General features: G+C 50.6%; 1 protein-coding gene across 1 annotated transcript; it reads right to left on the reverse strand.

Moving 5' to 3' along the window:
• Nucleotides 1-407: 407 nt before the first annotated feature.
• Nucleotides 408-23,615, reverse strand: LOC133413420 (multidrug resistance-associated protein 1-like). The gene is given in 31 exon segments (XM_061697775.1): nucleotides 408-598; nucleotides 1,456-1,650; nucleotides 2,552-2,718; nucleotides 3,290-3,448; nucleotides 4,275-4,421; nucleotides 4,487-4,588; nucleotides 4,852-4,978; nucleotides 6,257-6,456; nucleotides 6,526-6,566; nucleotides 6,569-6,820; nucleotides 8,401-8,608; nucleotides 8,913-9,018; nucleotides 9,093-9,165; nucleotides 9,250-9,436; nucleotides 10,260-10,427; nucleotides 10,492-10,668; nucleotides 10,922-11,035; nucleotides 13,961-14,043; nucleotides 14,118-14,205; nucleotides 14,272-14,418; nucleotides 14,693-14,896; nucleotides 14,961-14,978; nucleotides 15,153-15,314; nucleotides 15,832-15,988; nucleotides 19,312-19,504; nucleotides 19,862-19,987; nucleotides 20,084-20,142; nucleotides 20,832-20,893; nucleotides 20,981-21,100; nucleotides 23,216-23,353; nucleotides 23,423-23,615. Coding segments are annotated over 31 exon segments (4,176 nt in total). The 5' UTR covers nucleotides 23,510-23,615; the 3' UTR covers nucleotides 408-489.
• Nucleotides 23,616-25,442: the final 1,827 nt, after the last annotated feature.

A 25,442-nucleotide genomic window follows, 5' to 3' on the forward strand; every position in this document is an offset into this window, starting at 1 on the left:
AAGGGTTCGCCTCGAACGGCGAGGCACGCTCCACTTTGACCGACGACTCCGGGGAATATAAAGTCTGCTCGGCAACACATCCTGTCCAAAGTTCAACCTTCAAAATAAAAGCGCCACCGACATGTCTTCGGCCGCAGGGTGGCTCATTGGCAGTCGAGCTCAAACCAGCACAAAATTGTCGAAGTCGACCGCAAAATAAATCCCCGCAGGGCCAAATGAAGTGCGGTGAAAATGCTGCGCGTTTACTTTGAAGGCCTGATTTTTGACAGGATGTTTTGCCGATGCCGCCCCACCGGTTTCTCTGGATTTCTTCTCAAGACGTGAGCGTCTTCGCCATCTTTGAATAAGAGAGGTGGAAATTGTCAAGTTACATGACAAGGTACAAAATCAAACGAGAGCCTCGAGCGGTTTGCTGCATACTCAATTTAATGTCAAGACTTCCCAAAAGCGGGATTCCTCGAAGCGCTACGTCCACGCGTCCGCGTGCGCTCAAACGAATCCGGCCTGCCGGCACATTTGGTAGAAGGCGCCTCGCTGCCGCATGAGGCGAGCGGGCGCGTCCATCTCCACGATGGCGCCGCGCTCCATCACCGCGATCCTGACGGGACGCAAGATGCAACATTCAATGGTTCCGCACGCCGACGGGCCGCGAAACTGCGCCACCTTGACTCGCCGCTTCCGAGCTCGCAACTAAACATCGATCTTCCCCACTGAAATGACTTGAAATGATTCCCGAATAAGCGGTGATAAACAATCAATAAGTGTTTTCGGGAGTGCATGCTGTCACTTTTTTGGGGTGCTCAAATAAGCCCTTCCTCGCCTAAAACATTTAAACTGGGGAAAAAAAATAAATAAATCAAAAATATGAAAACACATTACAACGAATAAAATGCACATAGTATACGGTGTACTACTGTTGAGCAGCACAATGTGCATTCAATTGTGACAAAAACGGTTTCGTGCTTTTGAATTCAATGTCCTTATTTCACGACTGTATGTTTGTATGAAGTATAATATTGTACATTTTTGGATCATGAAATAAAAACCTTGGCATTTTTTTGCTCAGGCTGGGAGAGATTGACGGCCTTTGCGTTCATTTCAGTGGGGAAAAACGATTTATTTTCCACACTTTTAGCTTCTCTCAGCCATCGCTTGCAAGTTGGACCGTCGAAAGACGTTCCTTTCGGCGGAGAAGAGCCGAAAAGGTCTTCAAGGCGAGGCCGAGTCGCCGCGAGGCCGAAACCGCAGGCCCGCGGGGAACTTTCTCATTGGAATGAGCTCGCGTCTTCAGTCCAAAGCCTTTTGTATTATTTCGTTCCCTCACGCTACGAGGGAATGGGCGCACGACGAATCGGCTCGATAAGCGCTGTCGGTATCGGAATCGGGACGGCTCAATTCTTCCCGACTCCTATCGGTAGCGCGAAGTCAAGGTAGCGTGCGCTTGTGGAACCTGACCTGTCGCAGTCCAGGACGGTGTTGAGTCGGTGCGCGACGGTGAGGACGGTGCAGTGGTCGAAGTGAGTCCGGACGGTGGACTGGATCAGCCGGTCCGGCTCCACGTCCACCGCCGCCGTGGCTTCGTCCAGGAGGAGGATTTGGCTTTTCCTCAGCAGAGCTCTCGCCAAGCACAACAGCTGCCGTTGGCCCACGCTGCACGCACGCACGCACTTAGAAAAAGGTTTTTTTGCACTTCTAAAATGTATTCCATCAGAATTCCAAGCTCATATGATCTTTTGTTTTCGTGTGAGGCTTTTGCCCTTCCCATTTTTTCCTCATGATATTGCAACTTTCTTGAGAGAGAGAGAGAGAAAAAAAAGTGTTTGCCTCATGATATTCGGTGGTATTTCTTGTAATGTTAATTTTCTTCTAAATGTTGCAATTCAATTTTCAAAAAAATTACTTTTTTCTCAGTAATATTGTGAATGTATTCTTATAAACATGACAACCCTTTCATGGGATATTGTGATGAAATTGGAAAATTGCAACTTTTTTCCTCGTCATATTCCAATGTATTTCTGCTCATATATATATATATAGCAAAATAATCCTCATTCTATTGCAACTTAATTATCAAAAAAAGAAAAACAATCGAAACAATTTCCCATCAAATTGTAACTTTTTTCTCATTCAAATTTTTCACCCGTGCAATATTGTGATGTTATTAGAAAACAAATGTTTTCTCATATTTCAATGAGTACCTTTTTTACCCCCTGGAATAGTTTCATCTTATTAGAAAATGACAACGTCGTCCTCGTAATGATTGCAACTTTGGTCTCCTGCCGTCTCCTGAAACGGTCGAAGGACACGCTCGGGTTTGTTTCCTGACGGCGCCGTTCAAGTTTCTGCCACCCGGTACCCGTGTAGGTTGGTCTCCCTCTAGCGGTATGCAAAAGAATCGCTGCCTAAGTGCAGTTCAGTCGTAGAAAACTTTGAAGTTGAACACGTTTGGATTTGATCTTTCCGAAGGCCCTTATTTCGGTCAAATTTATACGAGGACGACTCGCGCCGATGATCAGCTGCAAGCGCCGTCGTCGGCGTTTTGGCGGCGTACCTGAGGTTCTCGCCTCCTTCGCAGCATTGATGCCGCAGCTTGTCGGGCAGCGCGGACACAAAGCCGCCGAGATGAGCGAGTTCCAGCGCTCGCCACAGATCCTCGTCGGAGCAGTCGTCGAACGGGTCCAGGTTCGTCCTCAGAGAGCCTGAAAACAGCACCGGATCCTGGGGGCCAAAGGTCAGCGGTCACTCATCGTCACCTCCATATCGCTACGTCTGTATTATACTGCCCCCGGATGGCCGAGGCGCGCACAGCAGAAGGAGCAGCGCAATGTCCATTACATTCCAAAACCGTTTCATTTCTTTACGATTCTATTTAATTCGGTCATTACGGTAAGTTTTTATGAAGCACAATATTACAGTGTTGTTTTTCTTATTCATAAAAAACACTACAAACTTACCTCTTGTTATTACTGTGGTATAAAATGATGAGAATATTGCTTGATAGCTTGTAATGTTCACATTAACGTACAACTTTACATTTAAATTCAATTCCATTTTTTACATGTTCGACATTTTTTTTTTTTTTTCGAGTAACCCTTTTAATGCCGGCCCGGTTGAATTTTACTATTAGAATCTTTTGGCGGGCCAGCAAAAAGACGGAGTCGGCCGCCAACGGCCTTCGGACGTGGCTGTTTTAGATTAACAGCCGGCAGATTTCACGCCGGCATCCCGAGCTTCGTTGGAACGGCACCTGAGCGACGACGGTCGTCGCTTGATCGTCGACGACGGTCACCTGAGGAACGATGGCGATCCTGGAGCGAAGGTCCCGAAGGCCGACCTGAGCAATACCCACTTCGTCGATGTAGATCCGCCCGGTGGCCGCTTCCAGAATACGAAAAATTGCCAAAGCCAAGGACGACTTCCCGGCTCCCGTCCTCCCAACGATCCCTACCTGTCGACGACGGCGCCGATAGCGCGAGCATTAGCATGAGCGCTTGAGCCAGGATAGGATGCAGAATGCAGTACGTTTAGTTGGTAAGACGCCGGGTCCCGCTAGGGTCCCGCCCTTCCCGAGGCTGCGGTTCTTTAAAGTTGTGTCCTATTTTGTCACGGTTCTCACTGCAAGTTAAGGTGTCCGGGAGCCGTTTCGTTGACCGCGTTCTACGACCTTCCGGCACGGCACTCACGGTTCTGGGAAGGAGTTTGAAGCCGAGCACAGCAAGGGAGCTTCGTTCGAGACTGCCGCGGCCACAAACGTGCTCCAAAACCGCCCCGTGTCCATATTTCTTCCGTAGAAAGCCTTGACGGACCTCGATCCAAACAAGAGAAATGCGAGAGAGCCCACGTAAACCTCGAGGGGCAGACTGGCATCCGAGGTAGACCCCAGCCCGCACGGTATCGCTCCTTTGAGCCTCCGGAACCCGGCGGCCCTGCCCCAACCGCGGCCCGCCGGGGATACCGCCATAGACCGTGAGAAAACCTTGCAAGAACTGAATACAGGGGCTGGGAAATCCCAGTGCGCCGCTGCGTTTCAGGTTAACGGGGCTGCTGTGGTCGCAAGGATCGTAGCGCAAACCTAGCAAGACGTGCTACGTACTGCTTCCCCTCAGCCGGTCGTGGCAAAACCCGAGATACAACCTGACACTGGATAACCTTTAATGCGGAGTGAAGCACCGGCATTGAATGTTCTTGCATGGGTTGAATGTTAAAGATGACATTGAGCATATTTGACAAATGATGACGAATCAAGCCAAGCCAAACGTTTCCCCCTTCGTCACCTTCTCTTTTTCTCGGATGCTGATGGAGATCCCCTTCAAGGCCAAGTCCAGACCTTTCCGATACTGCAGCCCGTAGTCCTCGAACCGGATGCTTCCTTTCGTCGGCCAATCCGCCGCGAGAGGAGTGTTCTCCGTTAGCCGAGCTGCCTGAAGAAGAGATGCGAGTCGGTCGGAGAAAGCACCAAACGCAACAGCTCATGCCACAAGCAAACCTCTTTGGGCGCCTTGGCGTACTCCTTCACTCTTTCCACCGACACAATGTTGTTCTCCACGTCAGTCCAGGATCGAACAAGCCAGCTCAGGATCCCCGTCACCTGCGTCACAAAAAGCAAATGTGATTGCGGCCTCGGTAATAAAACGCCAATGTGACTGGAACGTTAAAAGTGGCGGTGAAACCAAACGCGGTCTACTGCCGATTACTAAAAAATAAATAAATAAATAAAAACGGAAAAAGCGAGAAACGAACACGATATTCTGAAGGTCTTGAAAGATCAGTCAAAATGCTCTAAAACGGCTGCTGGCAGTCAACGAGTTAAATGTTTGTCTCGGTTACTTATCGGTGGATGTGCGTTTAAACCTGGAGCGAGTGGGACAGCGCCAAACCCACGACACCTGGACTGAGCTCGTCCCGACTTCGCACCGACAAGACGGCGGCAGCCAGAACCAGAAGATTCCCCAGAAACTCCAGATTGACCGCCAACCATCTGGTAGACCAGTGGAAGCTCCTTTTAGGAATATAATCTAAAAGAATAGACTTTTTCATCATGTTTGGAAACAACAGACGCTTGCAGGGAACTTCCGGGTGGCAGAGATGCGATCGCTACCAGCCTACCACTGACCTGAACTGAAACCATGACCAAAACTTGGTGTTTTGGAGGTTTCACCTCCGGCAGCTGGTAAATCTGAAGCCTTTTTTTTTTTTTTTTTTTTTTTTTTTCCCCCCTCTCCACAAGAGCACTCTGAAGCAATAATCTAGGCCGTCATCACATCAAGGCTGCATTCATGTAATGCACTTTACTTTGGAGTCAGCCAGTCCTCCCTCAAATGCCGCAGCTCGTCCCCTTATTGGAACACGTGAAAGAGAGCACATAACTCCTGTCCCGGCCTCCTTCCGTCGGCTGCCTGTTCACTTACGAATCCATTTCAAGACTTGGCTATCTGCGGTCTGGTGCCGCCTTACCTTGCTCAGGTGGCTCCACCCTACGCTCGTGCCCGGTGCCTCGGATCGGCTGAAGAGCTGCTGCTGGAGGCGCCGAAGTCTAAGCGGAAGCTTGGAGGGGAGAGAGCCTCTTCTATCGCTAGTCCTAAACTATTAACCGACCTCTCTATCCGGTTTTAGAACCCGCCGCAAAACCCATTTGTATTCCTTTGTTTTGAAAACAGCTTGAGACTCTGCCCTTATGTTTGTATCTTATTCATATTGATTGTTTTAACTTGATTGTATTGTTTCTGAACGATATTTAGCCTCGTCTTATGTTCGACTTCCATTTATGTCCAGCACTTTGTTTCAGCTGCAGTTGTTCTCGAAGTGCACTATAGATCCAATTGAGTTGAGTTGCACTGCCAGATATACCCCGAAAGGTTGACTTTTGGTCCCATTTCCTTCCAAAAATCTAAATGAAAGCGGCAGAACCTGTGCGAGGAGGACAAAAGGAGTCACTGTGGTGAAAAGCGCAGAGAAGATCCCAGGACCGCCTCTCGTGAGGAGTTTGCACGTTCTGCCCCGCTTGACTTCACGTAACTTTTTGTGTGCGACACGTTCGAACGCCGGTACGGAAAAAAACATCCTTCGAGTCGGTTTTCTCCATCGCTCTGCCGTGTTCAAAGGCCACTTTTTGGTTTGGTTTGCTTACGAGGAGAATGCTTGAGTTTCTGCCACCCAGAAGTATGTGTGATGTGACAGTGCAAACATCGGGCATTAAACTAAAGATGTAAATGTCAAAAGAGTAACTGGACTTGGTACGATTTTGTGTTCAATGCACCTGGTAGCCACAAATCGTGGGAAATAAGCTTCCTGGTTCTTGTCAATGCGAAGATGGGCCCGCCGTACAAAACGTTTCTGCTCGCCGAAGGCCCGGATGACGCAGACGCCCTGCACCGTCTCGTTGAAGTGACCGTAGAGGGCCGAGCGACTGACCGCCTCCAGCCGCCGGAGTTGACACGACGCCGCCACGTAGAAGCTCTGCACAGCGACACCGTGACCAGGGCGCTCTCCTGAAGAGGGCGGCGACAAAGACTAAAACAAGGTCACCTGTAAGAAGATGTAGAGGCAGGCGAGCGGGAGCAGCACCAGGCCACCAAAACGATGATGCACACTTCCAGGAGCTTGAACAGGTAGCCCAGCATCATCTTGAGGCCTTCGGGTATCATGCAATCAATGGCGTCGATCTCCTTGGAGAAGCGGTTCAGGAGGTTTCCGCTGGGCGTGGCCTCGAAAAACGACATTGGCGAGCGCAGGACGTCGCAGAGCAGATCGGCGTGAAGGTGGCGCGAGGCTACGATCCCGCCCAGAGCCACGGCCAGAGTGGTTCCGAACATGGCCAGACCTGATCAAGCGTCAAACGTTTGAATTGGAATTTATTTCGTGACATTCTTGACGGGACACTTTTTGGGCCTGATTTGCTGAAGTTTTGCAACGTAGTTTTGGAGCTTGTGAATGATCTAGCAGGGGTGTTAAACTCTTTTTTGTCACGGGCCACATCCGACTTACGGTTTACCGCAATGGGCCGCGATGACGGTAAACTAGAGATGGGCGAGTACCGATGCCAGGTCTCGGTATCGGAACGATCCCTTATTTCACGGTATCGGGTATTGGTGAAGGCTGCGGATACCGGCTGCCCTGAAAAATCTTACATCGAGTAAGTCCACCTCGCCAATAGTTGCAGCTGTACTGCGGATTGACACATCATGTGCGTCAGTGAGAAAGAGAGGCTTTCCTTCAACACGATCTGTTATTGTGTTCATGTCAATTTTATGCATCAAGAGTAGGGCCCGACCGATTAATCGGCCAGCCAATTCAATCGGCCGACATTAGCCTTTTTCAAATAGGCCGATTTTTTGCTCGCTCTGGCGGGCTGGATCTGGCCCGCGGGCCACGAGTTTGACACCTGTGATCTAAAGGAGTCACGCCATATCAGCTCTGACAAAACTCCGCATCGACTTTCATTTCCTTGCACCAGAGTCATTTCAGCGCACTCCGGCAATCGGTTCCGGTCGCTCCCCGAGCGGTTTTCCGAATGTGCCGATGCGGGTTTTACAGATGGGCGACATGCGCTCCATCTAATTCCCATAAACTTGCCCTTCATGCGCGGAATGGACAATTTTACGTTGGATGTCGTATAAGCGGTTTCGGCGTGTTTTCATATCTTTCAGAGTGACTCGCAACTGTTCGTTAAATTAGAATACACAAAAGTGACCGCGGTCTTTCTGCTCAACAACAAGCAGGAACGGTGGAGGCGTGAAGCCGACCTTTCTTTGACCGCCCGTAGGGTGCGTATCGACCGGATCGTTTGCACGTAGGAAGGTATCGAAATCTCCGTGTTTCGGCTCGACCTTCCAGATGCCGCATGTCTTCTCTGTCCAATCGTCGGAGCTCTTTGCACAGAAAACGAACTGCGCAAGTAACGCTGTCTTCAAGTTTTTGTTTCTGGCGTTCTCCACTGGAAAATGCAATTTTTTGTGCTTTCTGGCTCCCCCAAAATGATCGTAGCGATAGATTTCTGTAACTCAGTAAGGGTTAGTTTGTCTTCCACGAGCACTTTCAATTCCAGCACTTCAAACTCCATTTTAGGCTTTTGGCGCTCTTTCAAATTTCCCATGGTGAAAACCATCAGAGCTACCTAAAGCGCAAAACTCGCTTTTAAATACGCCGCTCTCCACCAGTTTTACACCAATTGCCAACAGCGCACGAATGTCAGTGAGTCAAAGGCAATTTAGCGCAATCTGCTGTTTAGGATCTGAGTAAACCAGGCCCTCTGTCCGTTCCTAGGACTTCAAGGGTCTTCCCCACATCGACACTCGAGACAGAAAATGTCAACAAGAGATTTTGTCCTATGCGAAGATCTTGCGGTTTTTGTTCCTATGCCGCCACTGTTGACCAGGTGACAAAATCAAGAAGCCTTCAGACCTTGAGTCAAGCCCAGAGCTCCGAACACGCCGAGTCTGAGCACACGGTCCATCCGGGTGCCGTTGACGGGACGGTCGTCGGCCCAGAGGCTGAGCCAGTAGCTGTACGCTAACGAGGCGGCCTGCTGGAAGGCGCACAGGAAGACGATGGTCACGATGAAGGTCAGGCCCACGGTTCGGAAGTATTCGCCGTACACTTGCAGCTTTACCTGACAACAAAAGACGCGGGTCGGTGTTAATGTCTTCGATGTTCACTCCCTGTCTGCGCCTCAGTGTTTTCACGCTGATTCTTGAGGGTCGAGCACCAAGTCGAGGCAATTCTCACAAGCTTTTAGCGGTTTAGATCTAAGCTCCAGCGAACTGCCGTCTATTTCCACAAGTTAGCTGAGCTGCATTTGTCAGTTGCTGTTCTAATTTCCGAGCGCGTGAGTTTTCAACTTGCTCACGAAGCCACGTCTCCTGTTTTTAAAGGCACAGACGACGTAGTTTTGCAGCGAATCCAAAAGGACTCACTCTCCCGACGTGAGCCTTGTCGGGCTGAGAGAGTCTGCCAGAAAACTCCGTAGGCGAGTCTTCATGGAGCCCCACGACCTGAATGCTCGCGCCACTCGTGTCGCAGCTGAAACGAGGGAAGCGTGACGAGTTAGGACGCGTGTTACGTGTTACGCGAGTGAAACAAATGTGCGTTGTTACCTGATGAGCTGCTCCTGAGAAAGATCAATAGAGAAGTCCGTGAAAGTCAGGCGGGACAACGATTTCCTGCTGACTGCCAAGACACAACAACGCGACATATTTCACCGAAGGCGTGTCCTCAGATGTTTCGGTGCACTGTGCCGTTGTTCTTGGTTACCACGTTTGGAGGCGGAGCTTTCGCCGGGCTGGTTTCCACTAAAGTTATGAATCCATTTGGCAAAAGCCGCTTTGCGGTCTAACAGTTGCGAGTACGATCCCATCTCGGAGACACGACCCTCCTCCATCACCAGCACCAAGTCGACCCTGGACAACAGGCTGAGGCTGCGGGTGACCGGCACTCGCGTCTAGACGAAACAAAACAAAGCGTATGCTCTTATGCGGTGGCTCAGAGGAACCACAACGCTTTGGGCCTGATTTACTTAAGGTTAGCTTGAGCAAAAACACGTGCAAACGAATGTAGAAGCCAACCTATGGACCAGGCAAACCCGAGATTGCATCGGTCAAGTGTGCAAAATAGCAACGCAGTCCATTTTGCAATTCGATCCATTTCGGAAGCGCAACGCGACTCATCAAACCTGAGAGCAATCGCGCCGGCTGATTTTGCGCCTTTGAAAAGTGCGATCCGGCAGCGCTGCGCGGCACCGTGCCTGCGGAAATGCCAGAACCAAAAACGATTGTGACACGATAAAAGCTATTCGGCAATGTAACTTTGGAGCTTTCGAATGATCGATGGGGCTGACCTCTTGGCGTCCGTCACAAGAAGGTGTCATGTCATATCGCCTGTGGCAAAATTCTGCATCAAGTTTGCATTTTCCTGGCGTCGGGTCTTAGCGCAGTGAAAATCGGTCCCGGCCGCTCCCAGAGCAGTCTTCCGGGCGTGCCGTCCCAAGTTTTAAATGCAACGTTAGACGGGATGGGCGCGATCAAACGAAACACGGCTTTTATACGCTTGCCCACTTCTCTGAAATTATTGTCACGGTAGTTTCGACGGGTTTGTCACCAGTAACCTTTTTGCAAATTTTCCATGTCGTAAACAATGAGAGCTACGTAAAGCGCAAAACCTACTCTTAAATACGGCCGTCTCCACCACTTTTCCACCTGTTGCGTTCTGTTGGAGTGAACATGCATTTTCGGATCTTGGTAAATGATCAAAGATGACTTCCCCACCTTGTTCTTCAGAAGTCCTTTGGGTCCAATGACTCGGTCAAAGATGTGTTGGCCAACATGGGTGTCGACGGCGGACAGCGGGTCGTCCAGCAGGTAAACGTCAGACTTCCTGTACACAGCTCGAGCCAAGCCGATCCTCTGCTTCTGACCCCCGGACAGGTTCAAGCCCTGCAGCCGGTCGACGCGTCATTCCTCCTTATTCCTCCTGGTGTCACACGACGCGGCTTTGTACCTTTTCCCCGATCTCGGTGGCGTCTCCGGCCGGCAGGACTTCCAGATCCGGCCACATAGCGCAGGCTTCGAGTACGCGACGATACCAGCTCGCCTTCCTCTCCAGCCCAAACAAAATGTTCTCCTCCAGTGTGGCATTCTGAATCCAGGCCTGCTGAGGAACGTATGCGACGGAACCCTGCGGAAGTCCGCGCAAACCGGAGGAGAATCACTTGGACCTTTAGGCAAACTAAGTGCCCTGCATTGAATAGCCAAATCCGCGAGTAATTGATAACTCCCCAAAAAAAGGTTCGCAATGGCCGGAAAACAATTTGTGAATACCGAACCACAAATATGTAGGGATTCACTGTATTATCAAAGAGTCCCTTTCTTGTCCTGAAGACTGGAGTTTTTGCCCAGACAAGATCTGGCACCTTTTGCGCCAAACTCACCCCGACCAGGACCGAGCCGCTCCTCCTCGTCATCTCTCCCAAAATGGCCGACAGCAGGGAAGACTTTCCTGATCCGACACGGCCGACCACGGCCACCAGTGTGCCGCTCTTCACCTTTGAAAAACATTCCAACGTTTGCATTGAGTGAGTTCAGGGTGCTTTCGGTGACCCGATGTCACTTGTGTAGCCGTTGACGCATGAGCGTGGATATTACGCACATCGCATACGTTCTGCGCGTTAGGATTAAATCAGAAGTCAGTTGACTGAGATTCTCCACAGCAGACTTCGCTAAATTGCTTGCGAGCTCAGGAGCTAACAGATTGCACGTGCTGTTGGTAACGGGTGTCAAAGTGGCGGAGGCTGCCATATTTTAGGGAGGATTTTACGCTTGGAGTCGCTCCGACCATTTTAACCACGGAACATTTGGGAGGACGCCGCAAGTGGAAATTTCAGTTTGAAGGAATAGAACTGAAAGTGCAAGCGGAAGACAAAAAAAAAAAAACACATGACTGAGTTACAGAAAGGAAATCAATGCCAGCATGCGCAGAAAAGCCATCTTTTGCTTTATTTAATTCACTCTGAGTACGTGGGATCTGGTCGTATACGCCCATCCTGCGTAATATATTTGGGACAGTAGATGTAATCGAAGAAGTGCTCTGGGAGGGATGACCCGGGGACACGGATACCACAGGTTATATAACCCACCTCGAGAGCGTCACAGGTCCCCCGCTGGACCCCCTCCCGTTTGCCTACCGAGCCAACAGGTCTGGGGATGACGCAGTCAACGTGGGACCGCACTTCGACGGCGCGGGGACCTACGCGAGGATCCCGTTCGTGGACTTCAGCTCAGCGTTCGACACCGTCGTCCCCGAACTCCTTTCCTCCGAGCTTCTCCAGCTCAGCGTCTCGCCTGCCATCTGCCAGTGGATTCGCAGCTTTCTGACCGGCGGGACGCAGCAGGTCAGGCTGGGGGAGGCCACCTCATCCACACGCGGCTTCAGCACCGGGGCGCCCCAAGGATGCGTCCTCTCTCCGCTGCTCTTCTCTCTCTCTCTCTCTCTCTCCACAAACGACTGCACCTCAACGCACCCGGCTGTCGAACTCCTGAAGTTTGCAGATGACACCGCTGTCGTCGGCCTCATCGAGGACGGTGACGAGTCCGCATACCGACAGGAAGCGGAGCGGCCCGAGCTGCGGTGCGGCCGACGCGACCCGGAGCCGAACACGCTCGAGACTGTCGAGACGATCGTGGACTTCAGGAGGCGTCCTTCGCCACGGCTGCCCCTCACGTTGTCCGGCCGCCTCGTGTCAAGCGTCGAGACCTTCGAGTTCCTGGGAATTACAATCTCTCAGGACCCGAAGCGGGCGACCGACATCGACTCCGTCCTCAAAAAGGCCCGGCGGAGGATGTACCTCCTGCGGCTTCTGAGGAAGCACGGCCTGCCACGGGAGCCGCTGAGGCGGTTCTACACAGCGGTCATCGAATCGGTCCCGTGTTCTTCCATCGCAGTCTGGTTCGGTGCCGCTACAAGAAAGGACAAGCTCCGACTGCGACGGACAGTCAAAACTGCTGAAAAGATTGTCGGTACGCCCCTACCCACACTTGAGGACTTGCACGCTGCCAGAACTAAGACAAGAGCGTGCCAAATCCTCTCGGACCGTCCGCACCCCGGTCACCGGCTCTTCCGGCTCCTTCCCTCAGGTAGGCGCTACCGATCAACGCAAACTAGAACTAGCAGACATTCCGACAGCTTCTGCCCTCTCGCCATCAACTTCTTAAACAGTTCACTTACAATTCCATTGCAACATGCTGCCAATTGTTTGTCTTGAGTTTGTTGTCACATTTCTGTCTGGCCAATTACGCATTACTCGTGCACTCGCTGTAGTAATCTCGCCACGCCGCACTATTTGCATATCTGTTGCTGACCAATACTGGCCACTCATGCCAGAGTCGCATCTGCACCATTTGCACAAACGACATTGTCCCAGATGATCGCGCTACTCGCTTGAAGTCTCGGCGCCCTTCGCGCGACGGTCATTGCGCCGGACTATTGCAATATTAGTCAGTCGAACTGCTCTAAGTGCTAGAGGACTCTGCATCTTTTTGCACAATTGTCAAAAAATAAATACATGTACCGGCATTAGCAGACAACTAGCAACCCTTTACTGCTCAGTGACTGTTTCTTTTTTTGTTTTTTTTTGTCAATGTCTTGCTGTCTCCAAAGCGTTCTCTGTCCATCGACCGTCTGTTGTCGTACTCGGGCGGCTCCGACGACGGGAGACAAATTCCTTGTGTGCATTTTTGGACATACTTGGCAAATAAATAAAGATGATTCTGATTCTGAAGGTGATATGGCACGACTCCTTCTTATGACTGGCTCCAAGTCCGCCCTTAGATCATTCACAATCTCCAAAATTGCATCGCAGAAGAGACCACGTCACCATTTTGTTTCTGTTTCTGGCGTTTCAAAAAGGTTGACCCAAAGGGAAACGTTCTCCCCGCTGCCCCTCGTTCTTCACCGCTCTGAGGCCGGTTCAGATGCGGTATTTGAAGACGCAAAATGAACCATGGCCATTGGTCTCAAGTTTGATAAATGGCTTTGCGTGCGCGAAATTCATCTATTTGCATAAACAATTTTCTCATTTCGGCTTTTGCCTTTTCAGAATATCAGCTGCCACATCTGATTGTGTACACCTTAGTGAGGCAGAAGTGTGACAAGGAGATTCCAGGACTTGTTGCTCTTAAAAGAAGAGGCTAACGAGGAAGGTAACACGGACGAGACGACAACATCAACAACGTCCGACTCATTGTGGAATACAGACAGGGACGACGACGACTTTGAATCCTACTCGGAAAGGTCGGACGTGGACGATTGCAATTGGCGACCCGGACGACAGACAGGTAAGTAACGAGCCTTCCTAATAGTAATAGCGGCCGATGCAGACAGAGTTTTGAAAAACTTGACGAACCCGACTCGAAAACATATCAGCAACCCTAACCGCGAAGGGTTCGGCTTTGAGAAAAGATTGCGTTCCAACCTTCAAGTCGATTCCCTGCAAGCACGGCGCGCCGTCTCGGGACCAAGCAAAATGTCCGTCCTGGATCAGAACTCCGTCGCCGTCTGAAGAGGACAAAGTGCTTTTGTGTGTCGCCCAGGACCTTTGAGAACCGGCGAGCGAGCGAGCTGCTTTGTACCGACGGAAGGGGGAAGTTTTTCCACGTTGTCCGACTTCAGCTCATCTTGGCACAGGAAGTTTCCCAAACGTCTGAGTGAAACAAAAGCCTGATCGGCCCAGACAGTCAGGAATGACTTGTTCTTTGGACAAGCGTTTTGTGACCTGCGACTTGCCTGCAATGTGGTGTTCATGGCAAAAGGAAGCTGACTCAAAGGAGTCTTCAGGATGTTGATGAGCGCGACGGACACGAAGATCTTCTGCGCATCCAGAACGTTCTGCTCGTCAATCGACACGTAAACCGCAAACACGGCGAAGGCGATCTGAGAAGTCGCAAGACAAAGGACGAACAATGACAAGGTTCAACATCAAACGTGGAGATTGTTTTCTCCCACATTGCAAAAACACGTTAGCACGCGAGCTTCGTCCGAGACTCCAAATCGGTGGGAACGGGAGCGTGAATGCTCGCCGTCTATGCGGCCCGCGACCAGTCCGGCACGTACCCCGCCTCTCGCCCAAAGTCAGCCGTGATAGGCTCCGCAACACCTGAAGGAAATGGATGAATCAATGACAAATAAGCTGGGAGCGAGGTCTCACCAGGAAGGAGGAGGAGTTGAAGGAGGCCAGCGAGACCGAGTAGAGGACTTGAGACTTCTTCAGGGCGTCCAGTTCGCCGTCTCTCAGGACGCCAACGCGACGCAGGAAGGCGTCCTCCCAGGAGTAGAACTTGAGGATCTTCACTCCGCTCACGATCTCGTTCATCAGCTTGATGCGACCGTCCATGAAGTCCATCTGCGCTTCCTGGGGGAAGCGTTTTCCGGTCGGGCAGTGTCGCCGGAGCGATGACGGCGCCCGGCAACCTCACCTGCAGCTTGCTCCGCAGCTTTGCGATGAGTCCGTTCAGAGGGAAGATCAGGACGACGGCGCCGACAGACCGAGCAGCCGCCGATCGGTCGGCGTCTCATTGGTTACTTGCATCGTGACTTCAGGCTAGGAGAAGCTTTTTTTTGGGCTTCTCCATATACTGTACAACAACAACAAGACGGGTTTCTCTTACATTAGACAGGAAGCAGAAGCACAGCGCAATCTCGATGGGCGCCACCCACACGCTGTTGACGTAAACCACAAAGTCCATCATCTTCTGGGTGTCCACGGAAATCAGGTTGATGATCTCTCCCACCGTGCACTGACGGCGAGCGGCACTGCTCATCACCAGACACTGCGCCAAATGCGAAGGCCCGACAAATAACAAAAGAGCATTTGAAGACCGGCAGAAAACGCAAACGCCGGACAAAAACAGAATCACCGCGCGACTCGCAGACCGCTCGGAACGGCATCGGTCGATGGCGTGCAGGCCTGCTACACGCGTGAAGGATTTTCATCTGTGACACACCGCACACACAAAGATGAAAACAAATCCGCCATTGAACAGTTTTGGCGGCGTTGCGCGCGGTGTGCTCCGATAAGCTCGACACAGGACACCACGCGCGTCGAGATTCTGTTTCTCCGGCAGTCTCGAAGTCTGCCGCGATCTCGCAGAAAGGGAGACGAGCAGGAACGGAACGGATTAAGGACATTTTCATTCATTTTAACGGGGAAAGATGATTTTGAGTTACAATCTCGGTTGAAGAGCAACTACAGCTCGTAAGTCGAGGCACGAGAGGCGCTCTCTCTCTCTCTCGCTCTCTCAACTCGGACGGCGGTCCCGCCGACAACTCCGACAAGCGTGCGCGTACCTTGCGGTAGACGAGGGCCACGACGGCGCTCTTGAGCCTCATGCCGAGCGTGAAGCATCGGTACACGTACTGATGGTTGAGCAGCGACTGCAGGCCGGCGAACAGGAAGCCTTTCCACGGGGGCGCGTCCTCGTCCCGCATGAAGCCCAGCAGGAGGCTGCGCACAAATAGCCCGAGCGCGTGAATGCCGTTCACGCATACCGTGTGGACAACAACAAATGGAATTATTATTATTATTATTATTGGGGCCCGACTGATATGGATTTTTTTTTAAGGCTGATTCTGATATTTGGCTGAATATAATTACAAAGAAGGATTAGAAAATATATCACGAATAACATAATTCAGCGGGCCGTTAGGCGACGGGGGGACTCGTCGAGTCGCCGTGAGGGCGGGGCATCATGCGTGGCGCACGCGGCGGATGACGCCCCCACCCGCCGTCCTCGGCCGTCGATGCGAGAGGCTGACGGACGTTCGCCGTGTACTCGAACCGCCGTCGGATTCCGCGCGGGGGGGCCGCTGCCTCGCGACGCCCACCTTGCACTTCAGGGAAGAGGTATTTCTTTTTGGGAGTTGTGGGCTTATTTCGATGGCGAACTGCACGCGATTTTGGCGGAACCAGAATCCACAATCCATGAGGAAGGGACCATTTCGCCGGATGGCCACTGCACGGAATACGGGCGCTTGGCGTCGGTATAGCGGCGACGGAAAGCGTAGGGCCCAAACCTCTTGACGTCGCGAGGATCGTTTTTAGCCCCGCCCGCAAAATCAGAAACATTGAGAAGGTGAAAACGAGTCTTCGGCTACATCTCAACAATTCAGTTCTCTATTGTCGTCAGTCTCATCAAATGCTTTCAGCAAACATATTTCATGTCTTTAGAAACTAAACAAAGATTTACATTTCGGGACGCTTTAAGGCTTACAACAGTAAAGATATGAATTACAGGCAGAACATTTGACTGTTTTAAAAGACTTTGTCGTTTAGCATTTACCGTAATTTCTCGTGTATAATACGCACCCCCAAAGTTGACGTCAAAATTCTGCAAAACCCTTCTACCGATGTATCGTGCGTTTTTACAATGCATGATTTGGCTGCTACCCATATCATCAAAACATGAAGTATGATCTGTCTTTTTTTCCCCCAAAGAATTATTCTCAAGTTAAGCACTTGATTTGAACACGAAATCCTTTTTTAAATTTACTTGCGCTTGTTTTGACATTCACGGCCTTACTTTGATTGAGTAAATGAGCAAACACACAGTTGTGCTCATATGTTTGATGACCCGGCGAGAATTTGCAAGAGGAGTACAATTCTTTCAAGAAAACACGAAGGACCAGGCGAAACATCGAATTTGAATTCAATGGGATTCAAATTAAACAGTCAAGCATTATCATAAAAAAAAAAAAAAAAAAAAAAACATAACCATAAAGAAAATAACGATGGTTGTTGTTCAGTCATCAGTCATATTTATAAAAAAAAATAAAAAATAAAAAAAAAATGATATTTCACAAATTCTGCCAGGGTACGTAAACTTATGAGCACAACTGTACATATACGCAGTCATACGTGCCGGTCACGTGGGAATGGAAGCGGAGGCTACACTTTTTTTCATAACCACTCGATGGTGGCATACAGTTATAAAATGTGAACGTTTTTTTTCCATTTGCCTCTATACCTATGTATAATGTGCACTATAGACTTTTAATAATTTGGAGGGGGGGCGGGAGAATGCGCAATATACACGCGGAATTACGGAACTTAACTTTATCAGAGGGGAAAAAAAGAAATCTTTTTTCATTTTTATTTGAATGTCATTATCTTTGTGGCCGACCGGTGAGAGCGTCGGCCTCACAGTTCTGAGGACCGGAGTTCGATCCCCGGCCTCGCCTGTGTGGAGTTTGCGTGTTCTCCCCGTGCCCGCGTGGCTTTTCTCCGGGCACTCCGGTTTCCTCCCGCATCCCCAAAACACGGATGAATTGGAGACTCTAAATTGGCCGTAGGTGTGAATGTGAGTGCGAATGGTGTATGTGCCCTGCGATGGGCTGGCGACCGGTTCAGGGCGTGCCCCGCCTCCTGCCCGACGACAGCCGGGACGGGCTCCGGCACGCCCGCGACCCGCGTGAGGAGAAGCGGCTCAGGAAACGGATGGATGGGTGGATTATCTCTGTCTTGTGTTGAAGTGTAAAATTTGTCCGACGTTGAATTATTATGCCAATATTTTGGTCCTTTCACATTTCTCCACCGATTCAAACTATTCCAACCTCAAAATATTCCTCTCATTCACTGAACAATTTATCACATTCCCGAGATTGCGACATTTAAAAATACAATTCCCAAATTAAGAGAGAGATTTTCCACATTTTTGGAGCGATTCAAATCATTCCACGTCTCAGTCACCGTTTCGACAACCAATTAATTCCATAGCATTTCAGATTCACACGCAATTTTGACACAAATTGCATCGTTTACTTTGCTTTTGTTCGGCCTATACCGTATTTAGTTATTTATCCTGTGTACAGTGTTGTTACGATTATTTATCTTTATTTGACCTTTTATGAGCATCCGTGTAGTAAGAAGTGGATTGCCCAGCGGAAGCGCGTTTCCGTACACTTCGTATATGGAAGCATTTGAATGTCGCAATTAGCTGACGAGGGAACTCGGGAGCCGACGGGCGAAGCGAAACAATCAAGCGGCTTCCGTCTTGCACCGTATGGACGCTGCTAACATTTTCTACCAAGCTTTCTATATTGTACTTAACGAACAAAACAAAAACTAAGGAGCAAAACTTCCACACCGACACAAACAAAGCGCACACCGCATGTTGTGATGTTGACGATTTGGACCGGGACACTTTCTCCATCATTCGAACCTCGGAAGCACTTGAATGGGCTGCACTTAGTTGCACTTTTTTGGGTGCTTTTGCTCACGGACGCTTGGTTGTTCATCTGTGAGTTGTTGGCAAGTTGATACATTTTTTGAAATGGTATCTTTTGCTGAGTTTTTATCCCACGATATTTACTGGCTTTTCACACCTGACAAATGCCCATACAACCCCCCCCCCCCCCCCCCCCCCCCAAAACAATGATGAACTAAAAAATGAGCATTAAAAAAGAAAAACTACTCAAAGTAGAAAACCTCTTCTAAAACCTGATTGAAACTAAGTGAATTCGACAAAAAAAAAAAATAAATCGATCGTCAAAGTGAAATAAAAAGTCAATAAAACAAACCGACAATCCAGACTGACTCTCGGTGGGGGTTTGGGGCCCAGCCAAAACACTGTAATTGCCTGTACATGCCACAAGGTGGCAGAAAGGACTACTTTTGTCCAAATGACGCAACTCAATTCAGCACAGACATGCCACAAGATGGCGCCAGAGCAATTCTGTTCTTACCTGAGCGCGCGCACAAAAACAGCAAAGGTAAATCGATCGGTGAATCGACGAGCGGCAAAGAAGTTGCGAGAGCGCCGGTTGACGCACCTGAGCACCTGCGGGACGGCGAACATGACGGCGTCGTGCAGGAGCAGGCACAGCGTTCCCGTCAGGAAGTAGGGTCCGAAGCTCCGCCCCAGAGCGCGCAGCAGGAAGCCCACGTAGCTCCGCCTTTTGGGGGGCTTGGTCAGCAGCTGCGTTTTTTTCCTCTGAGAAACGCTCGAACGCCGCAGACGTCGTCCTGCGCAAACATCCCGTCGGCCGTCGGCGTGGGAAAAGAGCTCAGGACGGCGAACCCTCCCTTTAATTTGACTGCTCTCCGCATCAAATTACAATAAAGGATTGGTCCCAAAATTGTGAATCGAATAACGCGGTGTATGAGTGGGATGTCTCCTTACAAAGGTTTGATTTAGCTTCAGTCAAAAAAAGAACAATAATGCTTGAAAACTTCAAAAATGAAATATTTATCCATGTATGTTTGTTCAACTAGCCGCGTCAGCGACGTCGATCGTCTCGCGACAGAAGGCGCATAACCGACCTGTGAATTCCCAACGCAAACTACGCACCTTAAAGCGCCTTTCAAGCATTTATTTCTCACCGCCGCTTTTGCTTTCGCGTCCAGGCGGCTTCCAGCTCGGACGCGATCCGCTCGGACGAGTCCCGGTCCCGCAGCGTCCACAAGTCGGCCGCCCGCAGGGGGCGCCGGAAGCCCCGAATCGCCAAGCTGGTCGGCGGAAAAAGTTCAGTGGCGAAACCGCACGTTCTTACTAGCGTTTCCTCATCCAAATGTTTCGCATAAGTCGAGAAGAACAACACTTACAAATTGTGTAAGAACGCTGAAGAGCCCAAACGAAACACGGAAAGGTTGAAATGGGAGACCTGAAGGATTTGAATACAGACGTCAGAGCGCAAAGATCTTTGGCGACGGTGATCGTCGTCAAGACGTCTTGAAGGAGCAGAACATTTTTGCGTGACTCGAATCGCCGGAGAAATGCGGAAGGACCGCGGGTCGACGTGTCGTACAAATCTTCTTTATTTCAAACAGTTGGGGAATTGGGGGAAGCGGTTCGTTGCGCGATGTCGTGAAGTCGAAATCGTTCGAATCGCTGAAGTAACGCTGGAAGGGAGAGGCCCACGTGGCAAAGAATCTGACTGTGGAAAGTAGTTCCGAGATCTTCTGAATGAGTTTCGATTTGGAATGGGAAAGCTGTGGAATTTCTTCAATTAACTTGATTTGTTTTGTGTGCAAAATGTCAAATTCGGAGAAAAGTGGGAAACAATGCCCGACACGTCTCGCATGTTTCGGAAATGTCGAAGTTGGAATCGTTTGAGCCGGTGGAGAAATGTGGAACGAGTAGAATTGCGAAAATCGGCAGCACGATTAATAATGATGATTTATGATAATTATTAGTTTTTTAAACGGGTGGTGACGAAGTTGCTGTTCAGCATTCTCACAATTGTGAGTTTCCAACTGCGTTTGCTCGGTGAAAAGTGCGACGCGTTCCGACCGGCGTCCAAATTTGAGTTTCCGAAGCGAAGCGCGAGCGTCCCGACGATGGCCGTCGTACCCGCTGAACCAGAAGAAGAAAAACCTGGACAGGAAGGAGGCGTCTTCCTCGGGACACGCGTTCTGAAGAGACAAACGGCAAGCGCACGTCTGAGAGCGAAGCCGAAGCCGCGACAACGAGCGGCGCCGCCGCCGCCGGGTTCCGGGTACCTCGGCGCGACGCGCGGCGAGCGGCCGGCGCTCCGAGAAGCCGCTCAGCACCACTTGGGCCGCTTGCAGGGGAAAAGTCAGGAAAAAGGCCACGAAAGCGACGGCGTCCGAGGAAAAGCCCTGAAACGGGAAGCAGAAAGACAGAAAAGAGCGGCTCGAAAGCCTTCTCCTCCTTTTCATTTGCGTGTCACGGCAACACCGCGTATGATATTCCAAATCCAAATCCAAATCCAAACCGGAATCAAATGATCGATTGCGTGACAGCAAAATAGGCCAGTCTGCATTTTTCTTCATGAACTCAAACATTGACGAGATAAACTGAAACATCTTTCGGGCCGGCATATTTGTGAACGAGCCCAGCAACGATTCATCGATGAATCGACAACGAGTCAATTGGCAAATGAATCGACATCGATGAATCGTTTCGACACCTCGTCGCGCTCCAAAACTGTCCGATTTCTTTTGTCCACCACGTTTGCAGACCAACAACCTTTGATGTTTCGTCAAAATCAAACATTGGGCCGATGTTCTGCCGGATGTTACGGACCGAATCGTAAATCGTAAATCGTACGATCGACTTCATCAGAATCAATTTATGTTTTTGAATTTTCTGCACTGTCCATTGGAAATAATGTCCTGTTTCTCAATAAAGGGATGGAAGCAGAAAAATGCTTTTATTCTGAAACGTGGACGAATCCAAAATTTCTTGACAGATTCATCGATCGTTCCCGTTGACACGAACGTAAACCCGTGAACGCCTTCCGGCCTCCGTCAAAACGAACGAAACCCATTTTGCGGCTCTCGGAATCATTTGAACGGCCTTCGTGCCGCTCCTTGTGGCGCGCCTGCCTCGGCCACCCGGGGGCAGTAGAAGACAAACTGTTCAGGCTCCTCGCAAAGGGTCAAGAATGTGTGTGTGTGTGTGTACACACACACACACACACACAGCGCCCGTTTATTGCTGCGTGCCTGCATTGTATTTATATCACTAATTGTGGAAGCTTGACCAATTATTGTTTTTAACTGCACAACAATGGAAAATCCGTTTTTGGGCATCTTTCTCAGGTCTTTAGCATTTCCGTGACTCTGCTGCACCGACTGGTCAATTTTCAAGCTAAACGAGGCGGTTAGCCACGCCGGGTGGCGACTAATCGGAGCACGGGCGCGCGGGCCGCGGAGACGTGCCGGCCTCGGCGGCGACGTGTCAAGAGCCCGAAAAACCTTCGGAAGCCCCACGTGAAACCAAAGCCGCAAATCGCTCATCTGCCCGTGACTTTTGGCAGCCGACAGAAGAGGAACACGCCACCGCGAAAAACGCCTCGACAGCGAGCTTGGAATCCCGCGGCGGCCGTCGCCTACCGCGAGCCTCGTGCGAACGCACGACGCAAAACGAGATAGGCGTGCTACCGAACTCGCATCGACGTCGCGGGAGCCATAACTCTTCGAGCGACCAAGAGTCAAACTGAAAGTGTCGAAACGCGTGCGGACAGACAATATAACAATATTCTCTCGCGTACATTCTTTATCCTCTGCAAAAAAACAACGAATATCACTGCCGAGTTGCGACCGTCTCCACGTACGTCTGGATTATATCGCCCCACGGTGGCCAAGGTGTGCACGGCGGAAGGAGCGGCCCAATGTCCACTGGATTCAAGCAAAAAAGGTTTCATTCTTTGCATTTGATTTCGTGATGGCATGATTTCATAAAGTTCAAAATAGTTTTACGAGGCCAGCCCAAGTCACAATCAAATGCGGGTTTCGGACTCGCAAAAGTTAGCATTATTGTCGTTTCTTCCCCCTAAGTTCTTTGACCTAATTCTAAGAATATACAATGATATAACAATTACAATTGTTGGCATATTTTCACGATTTGCGTTTTTCAACCCACCCCCGCTGTTTTTCCCCACGGTAATGAGAAGAGCAAGAGCGTCACGTGCAAAACCGCCTCCCCCAGACCCGCCGGTCTCACGCAACCAGCGGTTGGGCCGCTCCCACTTCCGGAACGCATTGTCTTGTTTTTGTTTTTCCCAGTGTCGACGGCAACTGTCAGAGTTTATAGTGTCCGCGTCCGTTTCTGTACGAAACGTTGGCGTGGATCCCCCACTTCTTGGCAATCCCCAACGTTTTGGGATCGTTTGCAGATTTTCACATTTGTTTCTACGATAAGACAATTGTAAGAGAGCGTCTTTGGTTCGCCTCCCGTGCCGCGAGGCCTCGGTCCGCTTTCGGGCGTACCTGCTGACGAATCTGCTGCCCGACCGCCTTGAGGGGGACGACGGCGCAAAGGAGCACGAGCGTCCAGAAGACGAAGAGCACGACGGACGAACGGCTGCCTTTCCTCCTCTCCGCGTGGACCACCAGCGCGGCCAGAACCTACAGGAGGAGGACATTTGCCAGAAAGCGTCTCCGGACCGACTCCGAGGCGTCCGAGCGGCGACGTACGAAAGCGGAAGCTCGGACGAGCGGGCCGAGCAGGAAGACGGCGCGGCTGCCGAGCTCCTCGCTCTTCTTCTGCAGGACGGAGAACATCTCCAGGAGGCTCGACGAGAGAAGCTGCCGACGACATCGACGTCGGCGTCGGTGCAGCGGACCCCCGAACGTTCGCAGTTCGCAAACTCGCCTGCTTGCGAAATTCTCTTGTTTGCGGAAACGTATTCACGCGTTGTTTTTCTTTGACGTGATCATTTGTGTGTGGACAAAATGGTCCGCTTTTTCGCATTTTGGGGGGATTATTTGTATTTTTGCGTCAAAGAATAAAGAAGTACGTTTTTCAGAGGAGGTCAAGGGTTGATCGAGTTTTCATTATTCATGTTTTTCTGACCGGTTAAAACGTCCGCCTCACAGTTGAGAGGTCGCGGGTTCAAGTCCGTGTGGCGTTTTCTCCGGGCTCTCCGCTTTCCTCCCACGTCCCCAAAACACGCACGGCAGCTTGATTGAGGACTCCAAGTTGCGAACGGTCCGTTTGTTTCTCTGTGCCGGCGACCAGTCGAGGGCGTACCCCGCCTCTCGCCCGCGACCCACACGAGGAGAAGCGGATGGATGGCCGTTTTTTCGCCCCGGTCGCTCGCTTCTTCGTTGTTGTTTTTTCCCTAAAGTTCTTCTTTTGAAGCCGACGATGATAAGAGTTGTTTGTCAATGTTTGCATGCTAGCAGGTCGAGCGTCAATTGCTCATGGATTTTTTGATTTCCAATTCTTCGCTTATTCGTGTTTGTTTGTTTGTTTTAACGTGGCGATGACGAGAGAGCATCAATCGTCCTCGGTTTTCCCCGTCTTTGACATGGCAACTAACGACAAGAGTGTCGATTGTTTTTTTTTTTACTCTGTACCGTGCTTGTTGACATATATTGTTCGACTGAATAACCTTTACATGACAGTCATCAGTTGTTCAGGGATTTGTGCCATTTTCCTTTCCCGCCACTTGACGGAAGGCTCGCCAAGGGCCGGCCCGTTTCCCGTTTCCCGTTTCCCGTTTCCGGTTTGCGGTCAATGCGACGGGAAGCGCTTACCGTCTTGGCGCAGCACAGCCAGGAGAGCGGCAGCGGCCGCCGCGGGGGGCGCGCGTGCAGGTAGAGCAGGTAGACCGGGCAGCAAGTCCACAGGAAGACGCACGGCGAGCAGACCAGGACGGTGCGCTGGAAGCAGCGCGTCAGGTCCGGGTCGCGGGTGGACCACGTCACGTTCCAGTCCTGGAAGCCACGCGAAGCAACTTTGGGAAATCGAACAAGCTCAGCTGCAACTGCGCGAACGCCGACATTCGACGCGACGTCGCACCTTTTAGCCTTTGCAAAAGTCGCGTCCAGGTTTTTGAGGACATATTTTGTTTCCGATGCACACCCGAGTTCCGTCCGGGGCTCGCTTGATTTTGCTCTCCGGCTTCTTTTTCTTCTTCTGTTCACTTTTTGGCTTTCGACTCGTTCCACATTTCCGTTTCCCCTTTTGAACTATAGAACGACTGCACAACTTGAATTCATTCTGTGCCCCAAATCGGTCGCATCTCAAATCATCTTTCCCCATTGAAATGAACCGAAAGGCCAATAATCTGATTTTCTCACGAGGAAACTCGAAAACGTGCTAATCACGTCATTCAACAGCTTTCGCATCATCGTGACTTCATTGCAGCTCCTTCTTGGCCACGTGGGGGCGCCGTAGGGCAGGCATGCGGACACAAACGAAGAAGTTTCGCAACTACTGCAAATGACTCGACGCTGCACTCAAGTCTTCGTTCTTCGCAGACAGACGATGTATGCGATATATGCATTCCGCTATTGTTACGTTGTGCGCTACTTTTGCTAGCCCATTAATGGCGTTTCCCATTATGTGTTAGCATGAAGCTATCGAAGCAAAGTGACGTTTTGTCTCAAACACAATATGTCATTGGACGCTCCGAAATGTCTTTTTGCTCATCTGAGCTGCATGGAAACAAAAACCCAAATCCGCCACGCGAACCCCGAAACCTGCGCT

This window comes from Phycodurus eques, chromosome 15 (assembly GCF_024500275.1).
Source record: "Phycodurus eques isolate BA_2022a chromosome 15, UOR_Pequ_1.1, whole genome shotgun sequence".
Lineage (NCBI taxonomy): Eukaryota > Metazoa > Chordata > Actinopteri > Syngnathiformes > Syngnathidae > Phycodurus > Phycodurus eques.